The 23,789-nt window shown below is 43.9% G+C and overlaps 1 protein-coding gene across 7 annotated transcripts in view; it reads right to left on the reverse strand.

Moving 5' to 3' along the window:
- Positions 1-1,222: 1,222 nt before the first annotated feature.
- The window catches only part of MON2 (MON2 homolog, regulator of endosome-to-Golgi trafficking), a 171,524-nt gene continuing 148,957 nt past the window's right edge, over positions 1,223-23,789 (reverse strand). For 3 of the 7 annotated variants that reach the window (XM_030548858.1, XM_030548856.1, XM_030548862.1), the window contains 3 exons: positions 22,893-23,118; positions 16,364-16,446; positions 1,223-2,601 (listed from right to left, as the gene is read on the reverse strand). In XM_030548858.1, coding sequence (XP_030404718.1) covers positions 2,438-2,601; positions 16,364-16,446; positions 22,893-23,118 — 473 coding nt within the window. In that variant the 3' untranslated portion in view covers positions 1,223-2,437. Of the gene's footprint in view, positions 2,602-8,117; positions 8,705-9,837; positions 12,034-16,363; positions 16,447-22,892; positions 23,119-23,789 lie in introns of those variants that run through there. The other 4 variants (XM_030548859.1, XM_030548857.1, XM_030548860.1 and 1 more) reach the window with 3 other exon arrangements.

Here is a 23,789-nt window from a genome sequence, read left to right on the forward strand (position 1 = left end):
AATCCAAAAATTGACATTCATTTGGTGTATAGGTTTCCATATTGTGGCATTTTGGAACTGCTTCTCAAAATTAGCTATTTTTACACTAAAAATGAACTAAAACATTTCAAGACCTACCCAAACTCAGCTGTTAGGGAAAATATTTGGTTTCTTAATACAAAATTTGTGTTCTCTAAAGCTCAGGAAGAAACTAGTTTATCCAAGGTCTTAAAGCCTGTTGTGCATTTACTGTAGTATAGAATCATAAAACTGGAAAGGACCTCGAGAGGTCATCTAGTCTAGTCTCCTGCACTCAAGGCAGGACTAAGTATTATCTAGACAATCCCTGACAGGTGTTTGTACAACCTGCTCTTAAAAATCCCCAATGATGGAAAATGAAACAAAGGAAAGTTCTCTCTCTCTCCTATTTTTTAAATGAGAATAATAATATAATCTACAGCATAAAAGGAGCAAGCATTTAAAACTATGGTTGCATAGTACTATGCACTTACAGACTCTCTAATTCTGACCAATTCATAATGAAACACTCTACTAGCAACTCTTTCAACTTTACATCAATTCTACGATTGCCAGTTTTGGTTGGACATATTCCTGGAAGTTTCATCACGACATTATTGTTAATTAAAGATTAATATTTAATTCCTGGAGACTTCAGGACAATCCTGGAGGGTTAGCAACCCTAATCTATTCACATAAACCAATCTTTTAACTCACAAAAGTATTTGAATGATCCTTGTTTTTAATATCTGCACAATATTTTAGAAGTCCAGAACCTAAAGTTAATCTCTGTAATCCATAGGAAGCTGTCTGCCCAATTTTTAAAAGCAGTGAGTACCCAACTCCTCCCAAGGACCTTGTCTGATTTCATAAAATCATAGAAATGTAGGCCTGCAAGGGACTTGGTAGGTCATCTAGTCCAGTCCTCTGCACTGGGCCAGGACAATAGCAGCTATTAAGAATTCAGCACTTTGGAAAAACCAGGCAGGTGCCTAGCTGTGGATGCAGGAGTCTAACTTTAGATTTTTATGTTTTTAAAGCTATGTTTTAAAGCTCTTCACATGGATGATAATAAATACCTAAATACAGGTGAAATATTACTGAAACAATTCATTGAATAGGAATATAATATGCTATGTCACAATTCAACTTTATAAAGAACAGTACTCAAAAGTATTCTGCTTCAACTACATAGTACATGAAAGGGAAACAAAATTCACATTTTACTTCATGACAGAAAGTTTACTGCACTTCTAAATGAATAACAAACTTCAAAAATACACTTCTCATGGTTTATATCACTTGAAGGTTAAAACAATTATTGTTTGGGCTGAAGACAGTACAAAACAGAGCGCTTAAGATTACTGAAACAAACAAACAAACAAAAATTACAGCCAAATATATCAGATATTTGAAATCACCTTTCTTGGATCATAATTCAAAGACAATGACAACTACCATTATGGGCAAAAGAGAGATATAAATCCCAAATATGAAACATTTTTGTAAAGCAGGACAACTACCAAAACCATAAAAATGGATAGACTTACGTAAACGAGTATGTTGAAACAAATATATTGTGATGTGAGGTATGGCAGAGTTGGAGTGCTACAGTATATTTCCACATTTTCAAACTCATTTCAAATCACCTACTTTAAAGTTTGAAATCAGCAGATCATTGGCTGTTTGCTGCCTTTCATCATATGACATCTTTGTTGAAATAAGATACATTCAAATAAGCAAAAAATTAACTGGATGATCAGATATGAATAACCATATCTGCCAATTATGAAGGCAAATTGTACGTAAAAATGCAAGCATACAACTTAGTATTCATAATAAATACATTTTTCAAGCATTTAACATTATCAATATTTTAAAAAGAATTTAAATAATAAATGCAACTATTTTATACAGAACTGTACCATTTATTATACACACAAGTTCATCAGTTCCCTTTGTTTACAAAGGCTGGTTACAGATAATCATATGGAATGTTACAGTACCATCTTGCATAAAATTTTAGTACAATTTTGTACTTGAAAAAATGGTGCAAAACACCAGCCTAATCAACCTGACTGAATTGAAATACTTTTTTTTTTTAATTACATCATTAACACATATACCACAAGCTATACATAAGCCCGCTTTTCAGTCACCACTTCAATATATTGTAGCAAATACATTAGGTTACAACTGATTCCATCCTGTCAAGTAAATTTATTAAAGGCTTGCACTGCTACTCACTCTGGAACCTTTGAGCTGTTAGCTTGTTGTATGCATGAATTACAAAGCTCTTGTTAGTACAACTGAAAGAAGGTCAACACTGGTTGCCAAGTACTAGTCACAAGAGATTTCCTCAGAGAAGTCTCAGTTAGGAACAAATATTCTTTTTTTGGGATACTTTTTCTCTTTTAAAAATAAAAAAAGTTTGATCTTTTCAAGACTCTCCATTCTGTACCTTGGGTGCTGGTGGATGCATGAAGTCCTTAAAGGGAACTAGTGCCTCCTTGAGAGCACAACAGACTTCCGAGGATGAGCAAGTGATACATTCAACTAAAGTTGGGTACAACGCAATAACTTGTGCCCATGTGTTTGCATCAACTGTAACAGAAAGTACAAAATGAAATAATGTAATATTGTTCATATTTTTGCAGTAGAAAAGCATTTTTAACTAATATGTAAAGAAAAATACTAAGAAAGCTATGGGACACCAGATTTTTACCTCAATCTCATTGAGCCCCAAATGGTTTTTTTTTTTTTAATACAACATAAGGGGTGAAGATGTATATTCAGCACAGAAAGACATTGTTAAAAACTAAAAGTCAAAGAAAAAGAAAAGAGAGTTACCTTTTCCGTAACTGGTGTTCTTCAAGATGTGTTGCTCATGTCTATTCCACAATAGGTGTGCATGCTTGCCATGTGCACCGGTGCCTGAAGTTTTTTCCCTAGCAGTACCCGTAGAGGAGTGCCCTAGTGACCCTTGGAGTGGCGCCTCCATGGTGTGGTATAAAGGGCACTGTGTGCTCCCCTCACCCTCAGTTCCTTCTTGCCAGACAACTCTGACAGAATGGAAGGAGGGTGGGATGTGGAATAGACATGAGCAAAACATCTTGAAGAACACAAGTTACGAAAAAGGTAATGGTCTTTTCTTCTTCGAGTGATTGCTCATATGTATTCCACAATACGTGATTCCATGCTATATCCGTTAGAGGTAGGAAGGAGTTCACAAACTCTCGGTATGGAGAACAGCTCTGCCGAACCTGGCGTCCTCCCTGGTCTGAGAGACAGTCGCATAATGCGAGGTGAACGTGTGAACTGAAGACCACATGGCAGCTCTACAAATGTCCTGAATGGGGACAAGGGCCAAAAAGGCAGCCGATGAGGCCTGCATCCTAGTCAAGTGAGCCTTCACAATTGGTGGCAGAGGGATTCCTGCCAGGTCATAACAGGAATAACGAGGTGATCCAGTTGAAGAGCCGCTGAGTGGAGATCGGCTGACCTTTTATGCACTCAGCCAAGGCGATTAACAGTTGCAAGGACTTTCTGAACAGCTTAGTCTGCTCCAAGTAAAAAGCCAGAGCCTGTCGCAAATCCAGTGTGTGTAGGCCACCACCAGTGACATACATTTCATGAAAACCTTGTGGGCAGTGGACAGACCAAACAGGAGTAGTGTAAATTGGTAGTGTTCCTGTCCCACTGTGAAACAGAGGAAGCATCTGTGCCCCTCGAATATATGAATGTGGAAGTACGCGTCCTGCAGATCGAGGGTGGCGTACCAGTCCCTGGGATCCGGGGAGGCCAGAGAGACCATGCAGAACTTGAGCTTCACCATGTACTGGTTCAGGCCTCGCAGGTCCAAGATGGGCCTGAGCCCCCCTTTGGCCTTCGGGATAAAGAAATAGTGGGAGTAGTACCCCTTGCCTTTGAACTCCCCCGGTACCACTTCCACCGCCCGTAGGCCCAGGAGCCGCCACACCACCTGCTCAAGCAGAGCCTTATGTGAGGGGTCCCCCAAGAGGGATGGGGGCAAGGGGTAGTTGGATGGGGAGGAAATAAACTGGAGGGTGTATCCCGGGAGATGATGTTGAGGACCCATCGGTCCAAGGTCAGCCGCAACCACGCTGGGAGGAAAGCACACAACCGACTGGGGAAGCTATATTGAGGCTGGATCCCTGATGAAAACTGGTAGGGCGGTTTTGACAGAGTGCCTTTTCCCCATTTGCTTGCCCTTGGAGGATCCAGGCTGGAGGGAAGGCCGAGACTGCCTCTGTGGGTGCCTCTTATAACCAGTTTTGTATTTTGACTGGGTGGCCTGAACTGCAGCTTGAACTTAGGTTTAGCCGGAGCCGGAACATAGAGACCCAGAGTCTGGAGAGTCGTTCGGGAGTCTTTCAGGCCATGCAGCTTTGTATCCATTTTCCGCAGATTGAGCTTTGCCATCAAACGGGCGGTCCTGCAGGGAGGTCTGCGCCTCGCTGGACAGCCCAGAGAGCAGAAGCCATGACGCCCTTCCACGGAGGCCATGGACCGCGCAGCTGTATCTGCTGAATCCGAAGCTGCCTGAAGGGTTGCCCTGGAAGCCGCTGTGCCTTCCTCCACCAGCACTTTGAACTCCTTCCTGTTGAGCTCCTGGAGGAAGTCCTCGAACTTGGGCACAGATTGAACTCATACTGGCCCAGAAGAGCCTGGTAGTTCACCACTCGTAACTGGAAGCTCGAGGACAAATTTTCTTCCAAATGAGTCCAGCCTCCTTGAATCTTTATTTTTTGGGGTAGAGGCTGGTTGGCCCTGTAGTTGACCGACTCGACCACCAGGGAGTTAGGAGCAGGGTGGGTGTATAAGTATTCATGCCTCGTGGCGGGTACAAAATACTTGCGTTCCACTCTCTTAGAGATGGGAGCCAATGAGGTTGGGGTTTGCCATAGGGCATTTGAAATTTTCACCATCCCTTCATGGAGAGGCAAGGCCACCCTGCCCTGTGCTGAGGAGAGTCCAAGGGCTCCTCCATCTCCTCTACCTGGAGGTGGAGACTTGATGCCACCCTTTTTAAGAGCTCTTGGTGAGCCCTAAAGTCCTCCTTTGGGACGGAGGGAAGAGGGGCCGTAAACACCTCATCTGGTGAGAGTGAAGAGGCTGGCACGGTACTTTGTGTCCCCACCGGCACTGGAGGGTCTACCACCTGGTTGGTCTCTGGGCATAGTGCTGAGGATGTACGTCCCACCGACTCCTTCCTCGGAGGTCTGGAGAGGGAGGCTGATGGTCCTTCTGAAGCTCCAGCCACCGAGCGAGCCCCCACCAGGGGCTGCGTCAGGGGCCACGGTGCCCTCTGGTACCACTGAGCAGACCACAGCACCTGCTGTGGCACCGGCGGGAGCCAGCTGTTCGGCCTGGCTCATCAATGGATGACTACAAAGAGAGGCCAGGCTGACATATGACCTGGACCAGGAGGAGTGGTGACGCTAAGAGCGATGTCAACCACGGGACTGCGACCCCTCCGTGGAGGACTGGTACCGTCAGTAACAGCTGCTCCATGATCGGCTCCAGCGAGTGGACCCGCAATGGCAAGACGCTGGCGATGAATGCCCAGGGCTGCGGAGGTGGTAACGTGGCGGGGTCCTGGAGCGGGACGACGAATGGAAACGATGTCAATGTTCGTGCCATGACTGACTGCTATAGCCCTCTGAGATGAGGATCTTTGGCATCATCCACCTCAGTCCTGTCCGTGTTCACTCCTCGAGGCGGAGCGGTGCCAAGAGTCTCGATCAGATGGAACCAAACCAGGCGGCCTGGTGGGCGTTGAGGGCAGTCCATGTGGACTGTGCCCCAAATGGACGCTGGGCAGCGAACAGTGTCAGGAACATTTCCTCGACCGAGACTGGCACTGAGCCGGGGGTGACTGCGGAGATCCCAGTGGTGGCTTGCCTCTGGAGTGCAGGGCCGACATTGGCGGTCCTCCTGGTACTGGCATGGACATAACATCCCAGGCTGCTTGCAGGGCCTCCAGTGTGGTTGAAGTTGAAGGCCTAGAAGCTGATGGGGATCGAGGACTGCCCAACATGGATCTAGCCTCTGCCCTGGATTTACTCCAGTGCCGCAGCAAAGAAAGCCTCTTCCTAGCCTTCTTGGCGTGCCCCAGGGACAGGGAGCGGTGCCGACTAATCAATGGCACCGAAGGGTCGCCATGCACCGACACTGTGGTGCCCAGTGCCAACTCCATCAGAATAGCCCAGAGCCAGATGTCCCTTTCTCTCTTGGTCCGAGGCTTAAACAACTTGCAAATCTTCCATCAATTGCTGACACGGGTTTCCCCCAAATAGCGTAAACAGTCCACATGCGGATCACTCACTGACATAGATCGCCTACATAAAATCGGAATATCAGGGTTGGAAGGGACCTCAGGAGGTCATCTAGTCCAACCCTCTGCTCAAGGCAAGAACCAATCCCCAGACAGATTTTTGCCTCAGATCCCTAAACGGCCCCCTCTAGGATTGAACTCACAACCCTGGATTTAGTAGGCCAATGCTCAAACCACTACATGTGTTGCACGACTTAAAACCTGGGGCATGCCCCGGCCTGGGCGCTGTAGCTAAACTAAACTAACTGACTAACTACAGGTAGTACACTGTACACACACTGAACTAACAAGCAGTTTTGGGGACGAGCTGCAGCAAAGCTGGAGCAGTTCCAAAGCACTTTCACTGACGACAAGAACGAACTGAGGGTGCGGGGAGCGCCATTCCAGGGGTCGCTAGGGCGCTTCCCTACGGGTACTGCTAGGGGAAAAATTTCCAGCACCGGTGCACGTGGAAAGCACGCACACCTATTGTGGAATACACATGAGCAATCACTCGAAGAATAATTTGTATTACAAAGCATCCTAGAACCCTAAACTATTGGGATGCTCATCCTCAAAATAGGGAAGTGGTATGTGGGCCTCATGCCAGTGAACCTCATAATAAATGAGCAGAAAGCTTTTATAAAAATACATTGCTTCAAATTCCAAATCACAAACAGAATGTATATCTAGTTTTTAAATGTACAGACATTTTAAATCAATATAACTAAGTCAGTTTTTCCTTTGATTACCTCACAAGAACTGAATTGTGTGTATCCTGCAACATCTGACACCAAAATGACCAATCTCTCCAGCCGCAACCCTGGGAGCAGGTGCAGGAGTGAGGTAAACTTTGCCTCAGCCACCCAGAGCAAGAAAAATCTTTGGCATAGCTCTGGTCTATTCTACATAGGGTGTCATTAATGATATGCTAAAACAGTGCAGGTCCTTTTTTCATTTGCAACCCCCTAAAAATTTATAAATGGAGGTGTGGACCTCTCTGGAAATTCAACAAGTGGCCTCTTCCCCATCGAGCCAACGTGATGGCTACCAGAAATGCTGTTTTCATCAATAAATGGAGGAGTTAGCAGGTAGCCATTGGTTCAAATGGAACTCTTGTAAGACATTTAAGAACCAGATTAACATTTCAAACCAGAATAGGACGTTTGACTGACAAAAAGATTTCCAAGCCCCCTGAAGAACTTAATTGTTTAGGCTGCGTGTCTGTTATGGAGATCATAAAAATCATGGATTCCATGACTTTCTGTGGCCTCCATGACTTCTGCAGCGGCCGACGCAGCTGGCTCTGGGGCTGCCCGAGCAGATCAGGCAGCTCCTGGGTCACCCAAACCGGGCGCTGCTGGGGAAGTTTGGGTGAGAGAGGGAGCTCAGGGTGCCGGGTGGTGCTTATCTGGAGGGGCACTCCCCTGAAGCGGCTGGCAGGTCCCTGCAGCTCCTAGGCAGATGGGTCAGGGGGCTCTAGACGCTGCCCCCACCCAGCGGCGCCACTCCTGCAGCTTTCATTGGCTGCAGGTCACAGGCAGTAAACAAAAATTCACAGCCCGTGACCTGTCCAGAGCGGGTGGTGGCTGCGCATGGAGCCGATCTGGCCTTTCTTCCCCCTAGAAGCTGCAGGGACACAACAGAGCCAGGTAGGCAGCCTGCAAGCCCCGCAAACCCTCCTCCCAGCACCAGCAGGGGTTCCCGGCCCTGTGCCACCTCCTGGTCCCTCCTCCCCTAGCACCAGTAGGGGTCCCTGGCCCACGCTGCAACCCCCCCCCCAACCACCAGCTGAGGTCCTATGCTGCTGCTCTCCGCACCCCCCCGGCTGAAGTTTTAGTCAGGGGTACATAGTACAAGTGATGGACAGGTCACGGGCTGTGAATTTTTGTTTACTGCCTGTGACCTGTCCATGACTTTTACTAAAAATACCCGTGATTAAAATGTAGCCTTACTCATCATCAATGGGTGGGCGAATATGGAATAACCTTCTGTTGGAGAATGGAAATCTGTGATGGCTGCCAGGAATACTCTAACAAAACACAATGACAGTTTAGTTCTAGAACGTAGTCCAGTATTTAACAACAATGAGGTTTTGGAATATGTTTTGAGATCACACCAACAGGCAAATCTTGTCCGCTTATGTAAGTGTGGCACATAGATGGTTTTCTGCTGTGCAGTAGCAACCTGATCGGGGTACCATGAGCTGAGAAATTGAAAAAACTGCAGGAACACAAACTCAATCCGGGGGCGCTCCAGAGATGTAGGTGCCACATAATTACAGGTTGTTTTTAAGACCATTAATCATCAACCAGCTGTACTATGAGCAGGAAAACCCTCAAGATTGGGGTGAAGGATCTTCCTGTGTTCCTTGGAGAGGAAAAGAGGAGCAATCAGGAGAGTGATCAGTGAGTGAACAGCCAGCTGTATCACATAAAGAAACTATGTTTGTCAGGGTCACGTCAGGACTGTTAAGAGTAGCTCTTGGTTTGTCCTTTTTTATTCTGAGTAGGACTTTAGATGTTAGAGGTGTCAGGGGAGAATGAGCCCTGAGTTCCAGGAGGCTGATGTGCAGAGTGGTTTCCTAAGGCATCCACCTGCCCTAGGCCATGTGGATGTCTAGATGCGCTCTCCACTCCAACAGGGATGCATCTGTCATTTTAACAACTGCTGGGGAAGGGAAGGTGAAAGACTTCTGCACAAACATTATGAGGGTATTTCTACAACTTGAGAGATTCCTTTATGAAGGTGCATATGGAAAGTAATGTAGTTAGACTGTCTGTTCAGTGCATAAACAGTCGTGAACCACCCTCAAAGGCACCACATTTGCAGTTTTGTGCGGTCTATAACTAAAGTACCAGCTGCCATATGCCCCAGCAGCTGATGACAGCTCTTGACTGAGGTTTGAATGCTAATCTGGATTGTGTTAACTATGCTGGATAGGGGCACAGATATGTGCATTGGAAAGCAGGCTCTTGCCACTACTGGACCAAGATTAGCTCCTATGAATTCTAACTTTTACAAAGGCGTCAACGTGGATTTTTGAATGTTGAAATGCAGGCCCAATCTAAGAAAGAGGTCAATGTCTTTGCAAGTTGTCTGTGAAGTTAGGCCCAGGGAGCTAAACACCTAGATAAGGGAACATTAGAACATTAAAATTCCTTTTCTGTGGAAGTGTGCCACTACTCCTGATGTACTACTGATGTGACTGATGTACTACTGATACGACATTTGAAAAGACCCTTGAGGTAGCTGATAAGCCAAAATGGAGCACTATGTACTAAAAATGATCTTGACTGAGAATAAAACATGGAAATCTTTTGTGGGATGAGTAGATCATTACATGGAAATATGCATCCTGAAGGTTGAGGCTAAGAGCCAATCCTCTTGGTCCAGTGCCAGAATTGTTGAAAATGTTGCTATTTTCAATTTCTGTGCTTTCACAAAGGTGTTGAGTAGCCTTAAATTGAGGATGGGTCTCCAACCTTTTTTTTTTTCTTCTCCTCTTTTTTGAACTAGGAAATACTTGGAATAAAACTCTTTCCCTCTGTGATGCATGGGAATTGAAGCTAGAGCACCCAAGAGTAGAAGAGAGTCTATTTTCTGTCATAACAAGCTCTCATGAGAGAGGTCCCTGAAGAGGGACAGGAAAGGGGGCTTGGAAGGCAGAAGAGAAATGAAGTGGATGATCTCCAAAACCCACTCATCCATAGTGATAGATTCCCAAGCCTACCGAAAGTGTTTACACTTAAGCTTAGGAATCTATCACTTGGCGGTTGCCAAAGAGAGGAAGGAAAGAGAGAGAAACATTGCAGTTGGTATGAAAAGGGGACAGCAGCTCAGGACCTCAACCACCCTGTCAAAATTGATGCTATGAAGTGGAAGATTGGGAAATGGGTGATTTTCTCTTCTGGAGTCTGTCTCTTGCACTGAAGTTCATGTGGCCTCTGGGAATTGAATGGGGCAGGATCTCTGTGCTGTCTGGGACTTACTAAACTCTCTCCTTTGGGTACACGTATAGATCCCCAGAGAAAATGTAAAGTGGGCCTTGGAGTCCTTTAATGTGTGCACTCATCCTGTGCTGTCAGTGAACAGTTTAGTACCAAAAAAAGGGACGTCTTCAACCATATTCTGGACCTCCTTTAGAAATCCTGAGAGCTGAAACCAGGTGGTCCTCTTCAAAACTACTGCCATAGAAATAGACTGAACGGCAGTATCAGCAGTGTCAAGAGAGGCCTGCAGAGATGGTATAGCCAGCAGTTGGCCTTCTGTAAAAATTGCCTGAAATCGCTCTGTGTTCTGCTGGTAGATATTCAATAAAGGAGTTCAGCCTGGTTTGGATGGTTATACTTCGCTATTAATGTCTGGTAGTTGGTGATCCTGAATTGTAAAGTAGCTGATGAATATTATTTTCTAAAATACACTGAAGCGCTTTCCCACCTTGCCGTGTCCTACAGCTCAGTATCCAGCCCAAGCCTGAATGTCTACACTGCAATTAAACAGCTCCTTAGCCCAACATCCATGAATCCGAGTCAGCTGGCCTGGGCCAGCTACGGGTTTTTTATTGCAGTGTAGACATACCCTTAGTGGCCAAGGAGTGAAGAAGGCATCTCCTAATGAGTTATGGTGGCATCCCCCCCACCCAGCAAAATTGTGGGAATTTCTTGTTGTATGGCATCAGGAAGAGGTCTATCCCTGTACAGCCCTAGGTGAGCACTACCTGTAGGACAGGATAGCTCAGCTCTCATTTGTAGTTCTCACAGAAATGTCTGTTCAGCGTTTCTACTATGATGCTTTGCAGACGTGATAGAAATGCCACTGAGATCTTGATTTGGTGGGTTATGCACCAGTTCCAAATTTCATTGCTTCTGTGCACAAGGATTGGGACTGTGCTCCCCCTCAGCAGTTTACATAAAATATGGTAGCTCTCTTGTTGATCATGTCTCTTCTGCGTGACTCTTGATTTTTGGAAAAAAATTACTGCACTTATATTGAACTGCTCTGAGCTCAAATAGATTGATGTGAAGAGCAGACTCCTAATGGGTCCACCTGCCTTGTGCCAGGAGATCACCAGCCTAACAGAGAGGCATCTGTAATGATGGTCCTTGTGGGGGAGTGAATACAAGCATACCTTGCAGGGATCCTTTCATTCACAGAGAGTTGAGAACTCAGAGATAGACACCCTCCTGGACAAGCTGTGCTTGAGCCAGGCTTGAAGGCACTGGGAATGCAGTCTGGCATGAGATCTTACAAATGTACAGGCTGCATATGGCCGACAAGCTGCAGATAGGCTCTTGCTGTAGTTTGTGTGTGTGGGGAATTAATAAACATTACATTAAAAAGTTTAAGTAAAATAAAATTAAAAAAACCAGATGAGCAAGCTAGCTAATCTGAAGTTAACTGACACCACAAAAACTCTGTCTCTAGCACACGCAGCTGAAGAAAAAACTGGAGCTGCAGCAGCTCTCAGACTGGAGCACAAGGACATATTAGGTGCAGGGGCAGACACTGCTACCAAAACACTCACACACCCGAAGTGTGCTACCAAACACTCGCACACCCATAGGGACAACTACTCTAGGAAGAACCTATTTATCAGGGATAAGGTAGACACACAAAGATGACTAACCTGACTCACAAAGGAAGAGCTGACAGACAATGAAGTTATGTTGTGGCTCTGTGCGCAAGTTAACCACCTACTATATAAAGATGAAGCATTTTCAGGTTAGTAGGTCTCCAGGGTTTAATGTAATGCATGCTATCCTTTAGGATCATAAACTGGATAGAAAATCTCAGATACAGTGGGTTCCACTTATTAACAAACTCTTGGTTTCCAACAAAAGTTTCCATTACCCAGAAATTGCCAACAAGTGGAAGACAGGTTTGTGGGGCTGTGGCCAAGAAAGGAAGTGCTGGGACATGCGGGTGCAACCTGGGGAGTGCATGGAGAGATACCACGCAGCTGTGTGTGTCCCCATGACCACCATTCCCTGTGGAAATCCCCAGCATCAGGGATGCAGCCCCCAATCCTGCTGCTAATCTGCCCACAACCTCCCCTCCCAGCCCACATTGCTGGGACTTTGGCAGGAGATACAGGCACCCCAGTCCTTTACCTCCTTTGCTGGCAGCTGGTCTTTGGCTGCAGTCGGGTTTGTGGGGAGGCAGCCAGGAAAGGCACATCCCAGTGCTTCTTTCCCCTGTGGAAGTCCCACAAACCTACCTGTGGCTGTGACCTATCCTCCAAAAAAAAAAGTCCTCAATAGTGTCATGCAGTTGCCACTATTTGAACTCCATTAAGTCAATGTGATGGGACTGGTTCCTGGCAAAATGCTGCTATTAACTAGGGAAGTTGTTAATATAGGATTGCTATTAAGTGGAATCTACCATATTTTGCTCTTATTTTGCACATTATTTCAGAGACAGTAATGCACCGCAGGAAATTTATGTATGATGTTAGACTTCCAGAGTTGGCAAAAAGAAGCAGCTTTTTAGCAGTCTCCATTCTATTCTTGTTGAAAGCTTTCTTAGTTTTGTATTTTTCTCTTCTGTTTCTGCTAAAAAAATTGTAGACATTTTTAAGGGATTTTCAAGCAGCCCTTTAAGGAACGTGGTCATGTTTGAAAAAGATGTGAGCCTCCTTGAAAAGTGACAGTTAAAAATGTGCTTCTGATTAGGGTAGGAGAGGAAAATAAAGACTATTAGCCATCCAAAGTGATAGCTGCAGCAGTCTTTTTGAAGCTTTTCAGGAACCACGCCTCTTGTCAATTTCAGAACCCTTCCTGAATGCAAGAACAGAGACAGCAGAGGGCATGAAAGGACAGCACAACACATATCCGTGATAGTACTTCTCATCCAGTTCAACAAATTGGAGTTTTAAACTATATGCCTTGTTTAGTTTGCTGTCTATTTTTAGCTTCCTGTCCTAAGAAAGTTTTTTTCCAACAGCATGAGTTTTACTTTTGATTTTGGAATACAATAGTTAAAAACAGAAGAGTCAAGAGTAATCTGATTCTAAGGAGTGTTAATTTTTCCTCAGGGGTATTAAGCAGCAGCTCTGGCAAACTGAACCAAGTGGAGAAATGTGCTGATGCACAAAGAAAATAGTGCACTCGGCACAGAATCTAGGCCCTGGTCTGCACTATGAGTTTAGGTCGAATTTAGCAGTGTTAGATCGATTTAAGCCTCCACCCGTCCACATGACAAAGCCATTTTTGTCGACTTAAAGGGCTCTTAAAATCGATTTCTGTACTCCTCCCTGATGAGGGGATTAGCGCTGAAATCGACATTGCTGGTTCAAATTTGGGGTAGCGTGGATGCAATTCAATGGTATTGGCCTCCAGGAGGTATCCCAGAGTGCTCCATTGTGACCGCTCTGGACAGCACTTTGAACTCAGATGCACTAGCCAGGTACACAGGAAAAGCCCCGAGAACTTTCGAATTTCATTTCCTGTTTGGCCAGCGTGGCGAGCTCATCAGCGCAGGTGACTATGTAGTCCCCCCCAGAAAGTTTCTACGCTCCCCCTATCATCTCTCTCCCTGAGGTTATCGCAGATTAGAAGGCAAAAAAACTACACTGGCGATGACACGTTTTCCAAGCTCATGCAGTCCTCCTGCACTGATAGGGCACAGCATAATGTATGGAGGCATTCAGTGGCAGAGGAAAGAACTGCTGTGTTTGCTTAACAGCAAAAGTATCATGCCTCGCTAGCAATCCTGCCCAAACCAGGTTGCTGGGTTACATGCACTCTGTGCTGTGTCAGCCTTGGGCGGGGGCATGACCGCTTTGTGAGCAGGAAGGCCATAGATATAGACCTTGCATTAGGTAGCTTCTGTAGCTAGAGAAAACATTGCTGTGCATTCGGCAAAGTCTGTGGCAAAACAAGAGAAGCCCCATAGTGTAGTGTTTATCAAATTCACCTAAGATGTGAAAGCCCTTTAGTGTAGTGGTGATCACGTTCCCCTAACACGCGAAACTTCGCCAGTTCAAAACTGGGCAGAAACAGGCCACTGTTCCTTATTCTGACTCCCCTCCTTAGAACAGACCGCACTGTGAAATTTTACTTTGAATTATATCAATTATGAGTTAAATAATATGGAAGCTCTCTCTAAGTTACAGTCCCGGGTTCCTTACCTTCAGCTGCTCTGATAAATTAAAATTTTTGTTAGGGGCAGGGGAAAATTTTCATGAAGCTTTTTATAGGAATTAAATGCTATCTAGGACACTAAAATAATCTAGATGTGGCCCATAGAGCGCAATCCTTTGTTCTGGATTTGTCATTCCACAAGTTGAATTGCTCCTTACTACTGTCCAGACTTCATGAGCCACGGGAGCAAGGGGTAGGGCTGGGGTAGCTGCAACCACGCGGTAATTCCGGCTGGGAGAGCAGCCTGCGGCAGAAGCCTCCAGCTCGCATGATATTCCAGGCAGGACTGAATCTCCATGAGATGAAACTTGAAGAGAATGACCTGAATTCACTCCCATTCGGTGCTCTAAGAGGAAGATAGCCATGTCTGTCCAGGCACCCCTGATTGACCTCACCGAGGTCTGCCAGCTGAGTGGGACCCCGACTGGCAGGAGCTGGTGGACAGAGTCCCAGACCCCACTGCCAGTCTGGGGCGCCGTCCATTGGCCCCGCTCAGCCCACTGCCTGCCTGGGGTTCCGATCATCCAGGCAGGCAGTGGGCTGAGCGGGTCCGGCAGACGGGACCCTGGAAAAAAGGCGCGAAATGATTGTCTGCTGTTGCTTTCATGGATGGAGGGAGGGATGGGGGCCTGACGACATGTACCCAAAACCATCCGCGACAAAGTTTTTGCCCCATCAGGAGCTTAACCCAGAATTCCAATGGGCAGCAGAGACTGTGGGAACTGTGGGATAGCTACCCTCAGTGCACCACTCTAAGTTGATGCTCGCCACTCCACTGACTTAATGCGCCTAGTGTGGACATACGCTTAGTTGCACTCCACCCACTTAATGTGCTTAGTGTGGACATATGCAAGAGACTGTATAAAATCGAATTCTAAAAAATTGACTTCTATAAAATCGACCTAATTTTGTAGTGTAGACATACTCTAGGAATTAAAGATTTGTACCAATACAAAAGAGCTAAGGGAGTGCACAGAAAATGATCTAATGGGGCTCAGAGGTTGAGAGGTGACTGACACTCGTGTCTGAGGATAGTGTGAGGAGACATGGAAGTAAAAAGTTATATTTAAAACACTAAACTGAAGGCAAATGAAAAAACAGAAGAAAGATTCAGTGAAGCAGCAAAGTAAAGAAGCCGAGTGGTGCTGAATGGTAGCAGGAGAATCACAGCTCTTGATGAACATTCCTTAATTGACTATGGTCAAGAATGAACTGGATATGTTTTCCAAGAGCAACAGTTAAGACTACTGGTGAACACTGACCAAAAATGTTCTAAAAGCTACAGGAATTCTGCTTGTGCAGCATTAGGGAGCCAACACTCTGAAGTAAAAGTATTACACAGATGGTATCTTTAGAAAAGTAAACTTATCCATATCACTTTACAAAAATGATTATCTTAATCTTAATGGACCTAATAGTGAACGAGAGCTTTAAGACTGAATAGAATATGGTCTGGGTAAACAAGGATTTAGCAAGATTAATGTAGACTACAATGGGAGATAAAGAAAAGATACAAAGATAAAGAAAATCACTCTAAGATCTTATATTTTATAGTAATTATTTACCAAAAAATGTTTTGGATTAAGAGCGAGCATTGGTACCTCAGCTGGAAGCTTTCTACTCTAGTGATATTATAGTGACACTCTTTTGTAAAGTGTTGTGAGAGTGACTGATGAAAAGCAATATATAAGAGTTAGATATTATTATTTTATTTATGTAGGCTGATGGACTCGTTAAAGAGATGTTTTAAAAATTTCTACTCGGCACCTACACAAACATGAAAGGGCAAATTAAGATTCTTATGAAATAGTGCTTTAAATATATTTTTTTGCACAAACATATTATGTACACAATTTTGTTTAGACTTCTGATTAAAACAACTTACCATTTTCAGGCTGAGTTTTCTTAAGGGAATCTATTAGAGTACTGACAGCTTTTAAAACGAATATGATTTCTGTTACTTGCTGCCTACAAGGGGAAAATATATAAACTATCAACTGTACAATTTCAAAAAATGTTTCCCAGAATACGATTTTTCTGTTGACTTTTATACAGCAAATACAAAAACAAATTTTGAATAATAAAACCTTTGAGATGCAACCCAGTGAAACCAAGGTTATTTAATGCTGTAATTAACATTCATCTTTAACTGATGTCATTTTCTCACATAAGTGTGACCAATTTATATTTAATTTTTGAAATCATGTCAATACATAGGCCTCGATCATGCAAACACTAATATATGTGCTTAACTTCAAGCATATAAGTAGTCCCACAGAAGTCATTTATTCAATCATGTACTCAATGGATAAATTTTTCAAGAGCTTTTAAATGGAACTGAGATGCCTAAGTTATTTAAGTGCTTTTAAAAATGTTACTATATATTTATGTTCAGTTTTCTATTTCAACAACAACTATGGTATGACTAATGCTTCAAAATACTACTACTTTGCTATTACTTTATTTTATTTTTAGGAACTATTATTTTCTCATCAACCTATCAATAGCTCTGCTAGAAATAAAGGAAGAGATGGTTACAGAAACTTTTCAGAGACAATGAAATACAGTTGTACTATTATATGTTGCACTCCTGAACTCTGGGCAATAGTCCTGAGGATAACTGCTTCTTAAAGGCACTTCCTTTCAATAGCCTTCCCAAATTTGGCCTTTGATCTGGAACTCCCTGCCCTTACACATTCTTCCATAACAAATGGTAACTCGCCCCGTACAGTAACTGCATTTCTTCGAGATGTGTCTCTGTGCGTGCATTTGTGCTCCTCGTACTTCTGTGGGAGATTTTTCATAGCAGTTTCTTTTCAGCCTGAGCATGCGTGTTATTCCACTTTGTGTTCCATGGCGTTGCTATATAGCACTGCACAGGCTAACCATCGTCAATTCCTTCTCTACTGTGAAGCCTCATGACAGGTAACTGAAGCAGAGCAGAAGGAGGGTGGGTACTGGAGCACCATCGGGTCAGACATCTCGAAGAACTGCAGTTACTGTACAGGATGAGTAACCATTTCTTCTTCGAGCAGCGTCCCTATCGGTTCTCCACTCTAGGTGACTACACAGAAGTTCCCTTTTAAGGAAGAGGCGGCTTTGGAGTCTAATTCAGTGTGAAAGAAAGTACTGCTGACCCGAACACAGTATCAGAAGCAGAGTTGTGAATTATAGCATAGCAGTCAGCAAACGTATGCATAGAAGCCAGTGTTGAGGCTTAATACATTTCAATGATAGGAACATTCTTAAAGACTGTGGAGGTGGAAATAGATTTCAGAGTGAGTTTGTAAGTCAGTGGGTGTTTCAAGATTATGAGATCGGTAGCAGTTACTAATACAGTCAGTTATCAAGCTAGAGAGCCTCTCTTTAGAGACTGCAGCTCCTTTTGCTCTGTCTGAGATCAAGACAAAAATCTGGAGGTCTTCCTGAAATGTTTAGTCCTATCAAGGTAGAAGACAAGGGAGCTCCTGACATCAAGTGTGTGGAGCAACGCTTCCCTCTTATCTGGTGAGGTTTATAGTAAAATACAGGGAGGTGAACAGGCTGATTAATATGGAAATCAGAAGGTACCTTTGGCAAAAACTTGGGGTATGGTCATAATGTAACATTGTCTCTGAAAATTATGGGTACTGTGTCATAAAATGGGGAGTATGCCTTACAAGCCCCATTTCCCCCATTCAGTGAGCCAATGTGATGGCAAACAAATGCCAATTTCACTGATAAACAGAGTTGTGAGCAGGCAGCCATAGGTTCAGATAGTGGTCTTACAAAGCATTTAAGAATCAAACTGAGGTCCTGAACTGTAGTAGGGCATTTAATTGGCACAGGCCTTTGAGGAACCTCATTGTCGTTGGGTGGGCAAATACAGCGTAACCTTCCACTGGAGGATGGCTGCCAGATGAACTCTAATGGAACTCAGTGACAATCCTGAGGTCTGTAGTTCTAGAATGTAACCCAGTATGTCTGGCAGCGATGAGGTTATTGGTGCAATGTGTTTGAGATTGCACCAATAAGCAAATATTGTCCATTTCTGTATTGCCATTTTTGCTGTGCAGTAACCCCCTTTTTACTTGCTGTGAATAGGCAGTTTCTATGCCCATGCTTTGAGGTGAAGGATTCTAAGATGGGGTGAAGGATCTTCCCACTCTTCTAAAAGGTGAGAGGAGGAGTGGTATGAAGAGCAATTGGGGAGAACACTGTCATCTGTATCAGAAAAGGAAACCATGTTTGTCAACTCTGGCCTTGTCCCTTTTAATTTTGAGTAGGACTCTGGATATTGGAGGAGTTGGGGGGAACATCTACGGAACACCTGGCAACAACTGGAGGTGAAAGGCATCCCCCAAGGATCAATGACCAGATCTGGAGCAAAACTGGGTGCATTTCCTGTTTATTGCTGGGGTGAAAAGGTCTATCTGAGGAGTACCCCATTGGTAGAATATGTGGTGAACTATGGCTGAATCTATCCCCCACTCATGGTCTTGAGAGAAATGCCTGTTGAGTCTGTCCACGGTCACACGCTAAACTCCTGGAAGGCATTTTGTGATAAAAATCTGATTTAATATACTCCAGTACCAAAGCTTTATAGCTTCAGCACAAGGAAGGGGGATCTTGCTCTTCCTTGATGGTTTATATAAAATATTTATGACACATTGTCAGTCATGATCTTTATGTTTTTGCCTCTAATTAGCGGCAGGAAACTGGAGACATGTGCATCTGCCTGCCCTTGATACCAGAGAAACTCCTTTTTGAAGGCCCCAGACTCCATCTTGTATCCCCTCCATTTTGAATAAGCAAGAATCACTCCACTATTAGATGAAAATATGTAGGTCATGTAGTACTGAAATTGTCATGGGAGAAGTTGACAGGGATAACATTGACCATGAGGCTGGGCACCTTCTGGGTACATTAAAGACAACGTTGCAAAGTGATATGGACAACCTGAAATGAGGCAGTTGTTGATCATAAGACTAGGTATATTATAAATTATGTTGCAAAATAGCAAGTAATGAGTTAATTGTTGATCATGAAACCAGATATTTTAGAAATAAGTGGTATGTGCTCTGGAGAGTTCTGACAAAAAGATATTAGCAAAAGCAAGCAAAACAACATGTCAATCAAGCCTGTCAGAAGAGGATATAAGAAGAGGTACAGAGGACATCAGTGTTCTGTTCGTTTGCTTTGCCTGTTTGGTACTGTCCATTCAGTCCAGGAGAGGGAAAGACCAGGAGCAGTTCAGTAAAGAGGGAAAAGACCAGGAGCAGGAGAGCAGAAGATCAGAAAGGAATAATCTAAAGACAGTTACCTGGAACTGTCAGTGGCCTGTGAATGACCGATCACCATAAGCAGGGTGCAGTCACTTAGCATCACATCAAACTGTGTGGTAATGTAGTTTTGGGGGGTGCTTTAGCCTGTTGTGTTGGGGATTTGTGTTACTGTGTTAAGGATTTGTGTTTGCACCAATAAAAGGGTGACTTGTTTTGGAATTATACTACCTGGGTCAATCATTTATCAGAAGTCTGTATCTGTGTCCTCCAGGTATTGCTTTAGCCATCCTGGAGACTCAGACCTGATGGTTAATAGGTGGGTTGTTTTGAGGGAGCCTTTGGTAAACCTTAGAGAGGTCACTGGGTGAGCTACTGGGGGATACCTAAATTGTGTTTCCAGGGTAACACTGAGTTCCAGGAGGAAGATATGCAGAGAAGTTTCTTGAGGCGTCCACCTACCCTGAACTGTTTGGAGCCTAGATGCGCACACCATCCCAACAGGGAAGCACCAGTCATTATGACAGTTGTTGGGGGGAGGACAGATGAAGGGGACTCCCTCACACAAGTTGTGAGGACATTTCCATCAACTATACTGAACTGGGTAAGGAAAGCAACATGTTGAGACTGTGTCTGCTAAGCGAATAAACCATCCTGAACTACCCTTAAAGGCACCGCATAAGCAGTCATGTGTGATCTATAGGGCCCTACCAAATTCACAGCCATGAAAAATGCACCAAAGACTGTGAAATTTGGCCTCTATGAGCTTTTACCCCATACTGTACAGATTTCATGGGGGGAGACCAGTGTTTCACAAACTGGGGGTCTTGACCCAAAAGTGAGTTGCAGGCAGGGTCCAACAAGGTTATTTTAGGGGGATTGTGGTACTGCCACCCTTACTTCTGTGCTGCCTTCACAGCTGGGGGGCTGGAGAGTGGTGGCTGTTCACTGGGCACCCAGCTCGGAAAGCAGGGGCGCAAAAATAAAGGTGGTAATACCATGCCATGCAATCCTTACTTCTGTGCTGCTGCCTTCAGAGCTCAGGAGGCGGAGAGTGGCGGCTGTTGACTGAGGGCCCAGCTCTGCAGGCAGAAGTGCAGAAGTAAGGGTGGCAATACCATACCCTGCCATCTTTACTTCTGCGCTGCTGCCGGGGGCTGCAGTTCTGACTTCAGAGCTGGGATACTGGCCAGCAGCCACCGCTCTCCAGCTGCCCAGCTCTGAAGGCAGCACTGACACAAGCAGCTGGACAGCAGTAAGGGTAGCAGTACCGTAACCCCTGCTATAATAATGCTGCAACCCCCCACTCCACCCCCAACTACGTTTTGGGTCAGGACCCCTACAATTACACCACCATGAAATTTCAGACTTAAAGAGCTGAAATCATGAAATTTACGAATTTTTTAATCCTCTGACCATGAAATTGACCAACATGGACTGTGAATTTGGTAGGAGTTTAGTGATCTATAATGAAAGTGCCAGCCACTATATGCCCCAGTAGCCAGAGACAGTACCTGACCAGGGTCTAAGGGCTGATTGGAATCGTACTGATTAAGTCTGAAGGGGACATATATCTGTGCACTGGGAGGAAGGCTCTTTTGCACAGGGGTCAAAGTGGACCACCTGCTTCAGGAAGAGTTCATTGCCTGAGAAGTCACCTCCCAGGAGTGTCCTTTCAGAAGCCAATCGTCTAGGTAAGGCAACAGGAAAATTGCATTCCTGCAGAGGTGACACACTATTACTAACATGACCTTTGAAAAGACCCATGGGGCATATGATAGGCCAAAATGGACCACCCTGTACTGAAAATCATGGAAGTGTAGGACTGGAAGGGACCTCAACAGGTCATTTATTCTAGTCGCTTACGCTCAGGACAGGACTATGTATAACTAGACGATTCCTAACAGATGTTTGTCTAATCTGTTCTTAAACCAATGACAGAGATTCCACAACCCCTCTCAGCAATTTGTTACAGTGCTTAACTACCCTAACATTAATTTTCCTAATATCCAACCTAAACCGCCCTTGCTGCAATTTAAGCCCATTGGTTCTTGTCCTATCCTGAGGTTAAGGAGAAAAAAATTCCCCCCTCCTCCTTGTAACAATCTTTTATGTATTTGAAAACTGTTATGTCCCCCACCCAGTCTTTTTATCTCTACTAAACAAAACCAATTTTTTCAGTCTTTCCTCATAGGTCATATTTTCTAAACTTTTAATAATTTTTGTTGCTCTTCTCTGGACTTTCTCAATTTGTCCACTTCTTTGATGAAATGCAGCTCAAGAACTTGACACAATACTCCAGTTGTGGCCTTATCAGTGAGGAGTAGAGTGAAAATTATTTCTAGGCTTGCTTTCCACACTCCTGCTAATACATCCCAGAATGAAGTTTTCTTTTTTGCAACAGTACTACACTGTTGACTCATGTTTAGCTTGTGATCCACTATAACTCGTAGGGTCCTTTTCTGTAGTACTCCTTCCTAGGAAGTCATTTCCCATTTTGCATGTGTGCGATTGATTGGTACTAGCCTACTGTAAAGCATAGGAATCATTTATGGGATGGGTGGATTCCAATGTGGAAATATGCAACCTGAAGGTCTAGGGCCGAAAACTAATCTCCTTGGTCCAGTGATGGGATTATCATTGCAAGTGTCACCATTCTGAATTTTTGTGCCTTCACAAAGGTATTGAGTAGTCTTAAATCTAGGCTGGATCTTCAACTGCCAACTCTCTTTTTTTTTGGGACCGGAAAACATCTAAAGTAAAACCTCTTCCCCTCTGTGCTGTGTTGGAACTGGTTCTATAGCATCCAGGTGTAGAAGGGGATCTATTTCCTGCCATAGCAGGTTCTTATGGGAAGGGTCCCTGAAATGGACAGAGAAGGAGGGTTGTCAGGTACAAAGAGGAAATTATCTCCAAAACCCACTTGTCCATAGTGACGGACTTCCAAGACACTGCAGCTGGTAAAGGTGGCTCCTGAAAGGAGAAAGGCAGGTGAAATATTGCACCTAGGGTGGAGCACCCATATTGACACTACCTGAGGAAGAACAGAGGTTTTTTTTTAGGTCAAATTATATTCTTAATTATAAATACATTTTTTTCAACCATAAAATATTGGTGTGCCCCCCCCCTTTTTAAAATACATACAGTACATACCGTGGAAGAGGACATTTGCCACTTAATCTTTCATCTTCTATGTAGCGATGCAGTACATCCTGTGATCTTTTCAAGAGTACAGACAGTGCCATTCTAGAGATGTATCCTTCCTGAGGAGTTGTGACTTTATTACTGAATGAAAACTGGAGCAGTGTTTCAAAGCACATCTTAGAAAATTCTTCTCTCATTCGAATATCTATTTCTGCTTCTGTCAAAGTAAAATAATCTTTAACAGTGAAACAAGTATGGTAAACATACTGTATTTTTTATTTCAATAGCTGCCTTAATCATACCTAAAGTATTTAAAATGGTAACATTTGCAAATACTGTAAAGCACACATTCTGAAAAAAGACAGCCATACAGCCATTCTTAAATAGCACATAAAATTCAGAAACAGCTACATATTTTCAATTAGTGTTTTAACTTAGCTATAAAGCTTTAATTTAAAAGCAATGTCTAGTCAGTTACATCCCTTAGTTTTTATCAAAGTCACTCAATCTCAAAGAACAGGATTTTTTTTTTATGCATTGCAATTGCCTGAAATTATTACCAGTACCTATTTAACTTGTATGCTGGAGACCAAAGTGAGTGGGAAGTGGAGAAAGACGTTTAAAAAAAAAAAAAAAAAAAAGACTCAAACCTAGGTAAGTACAAAGAGACAAGAGTGCATCCTTAAACAAGATATTTACTCCAAAATGCAGAAATATTACCAGAAAGTGGCAAACAAACAGAATACTATGCATTCTTCATAGCATGAAAGTTATCCCATAGATTAAAAAATTATAGTATTTGAGATCACCTCTGTGGGCTGGGAATTTATTCACAATATCGGTGAATAAGTACTACATGCAGTTTAAAATCTTTGGTAAAATCGGTATTGTAATATGCACATTTTA

The sequence above is a fragment of the Gopherus evgoodei genome, chromosome 1 (assembly GCF_007399415.2).
Source record: "Gopherus evgoodei ecotype Sinaloan lineage chromosome 1, rGopEvg1_v1.p, whole genome shotgun sequence".
NCBI lineage: Eukaryota > Metazoa > Chordata > Testudines > Testudinidae > Gopherus > Gopherus evgoodei.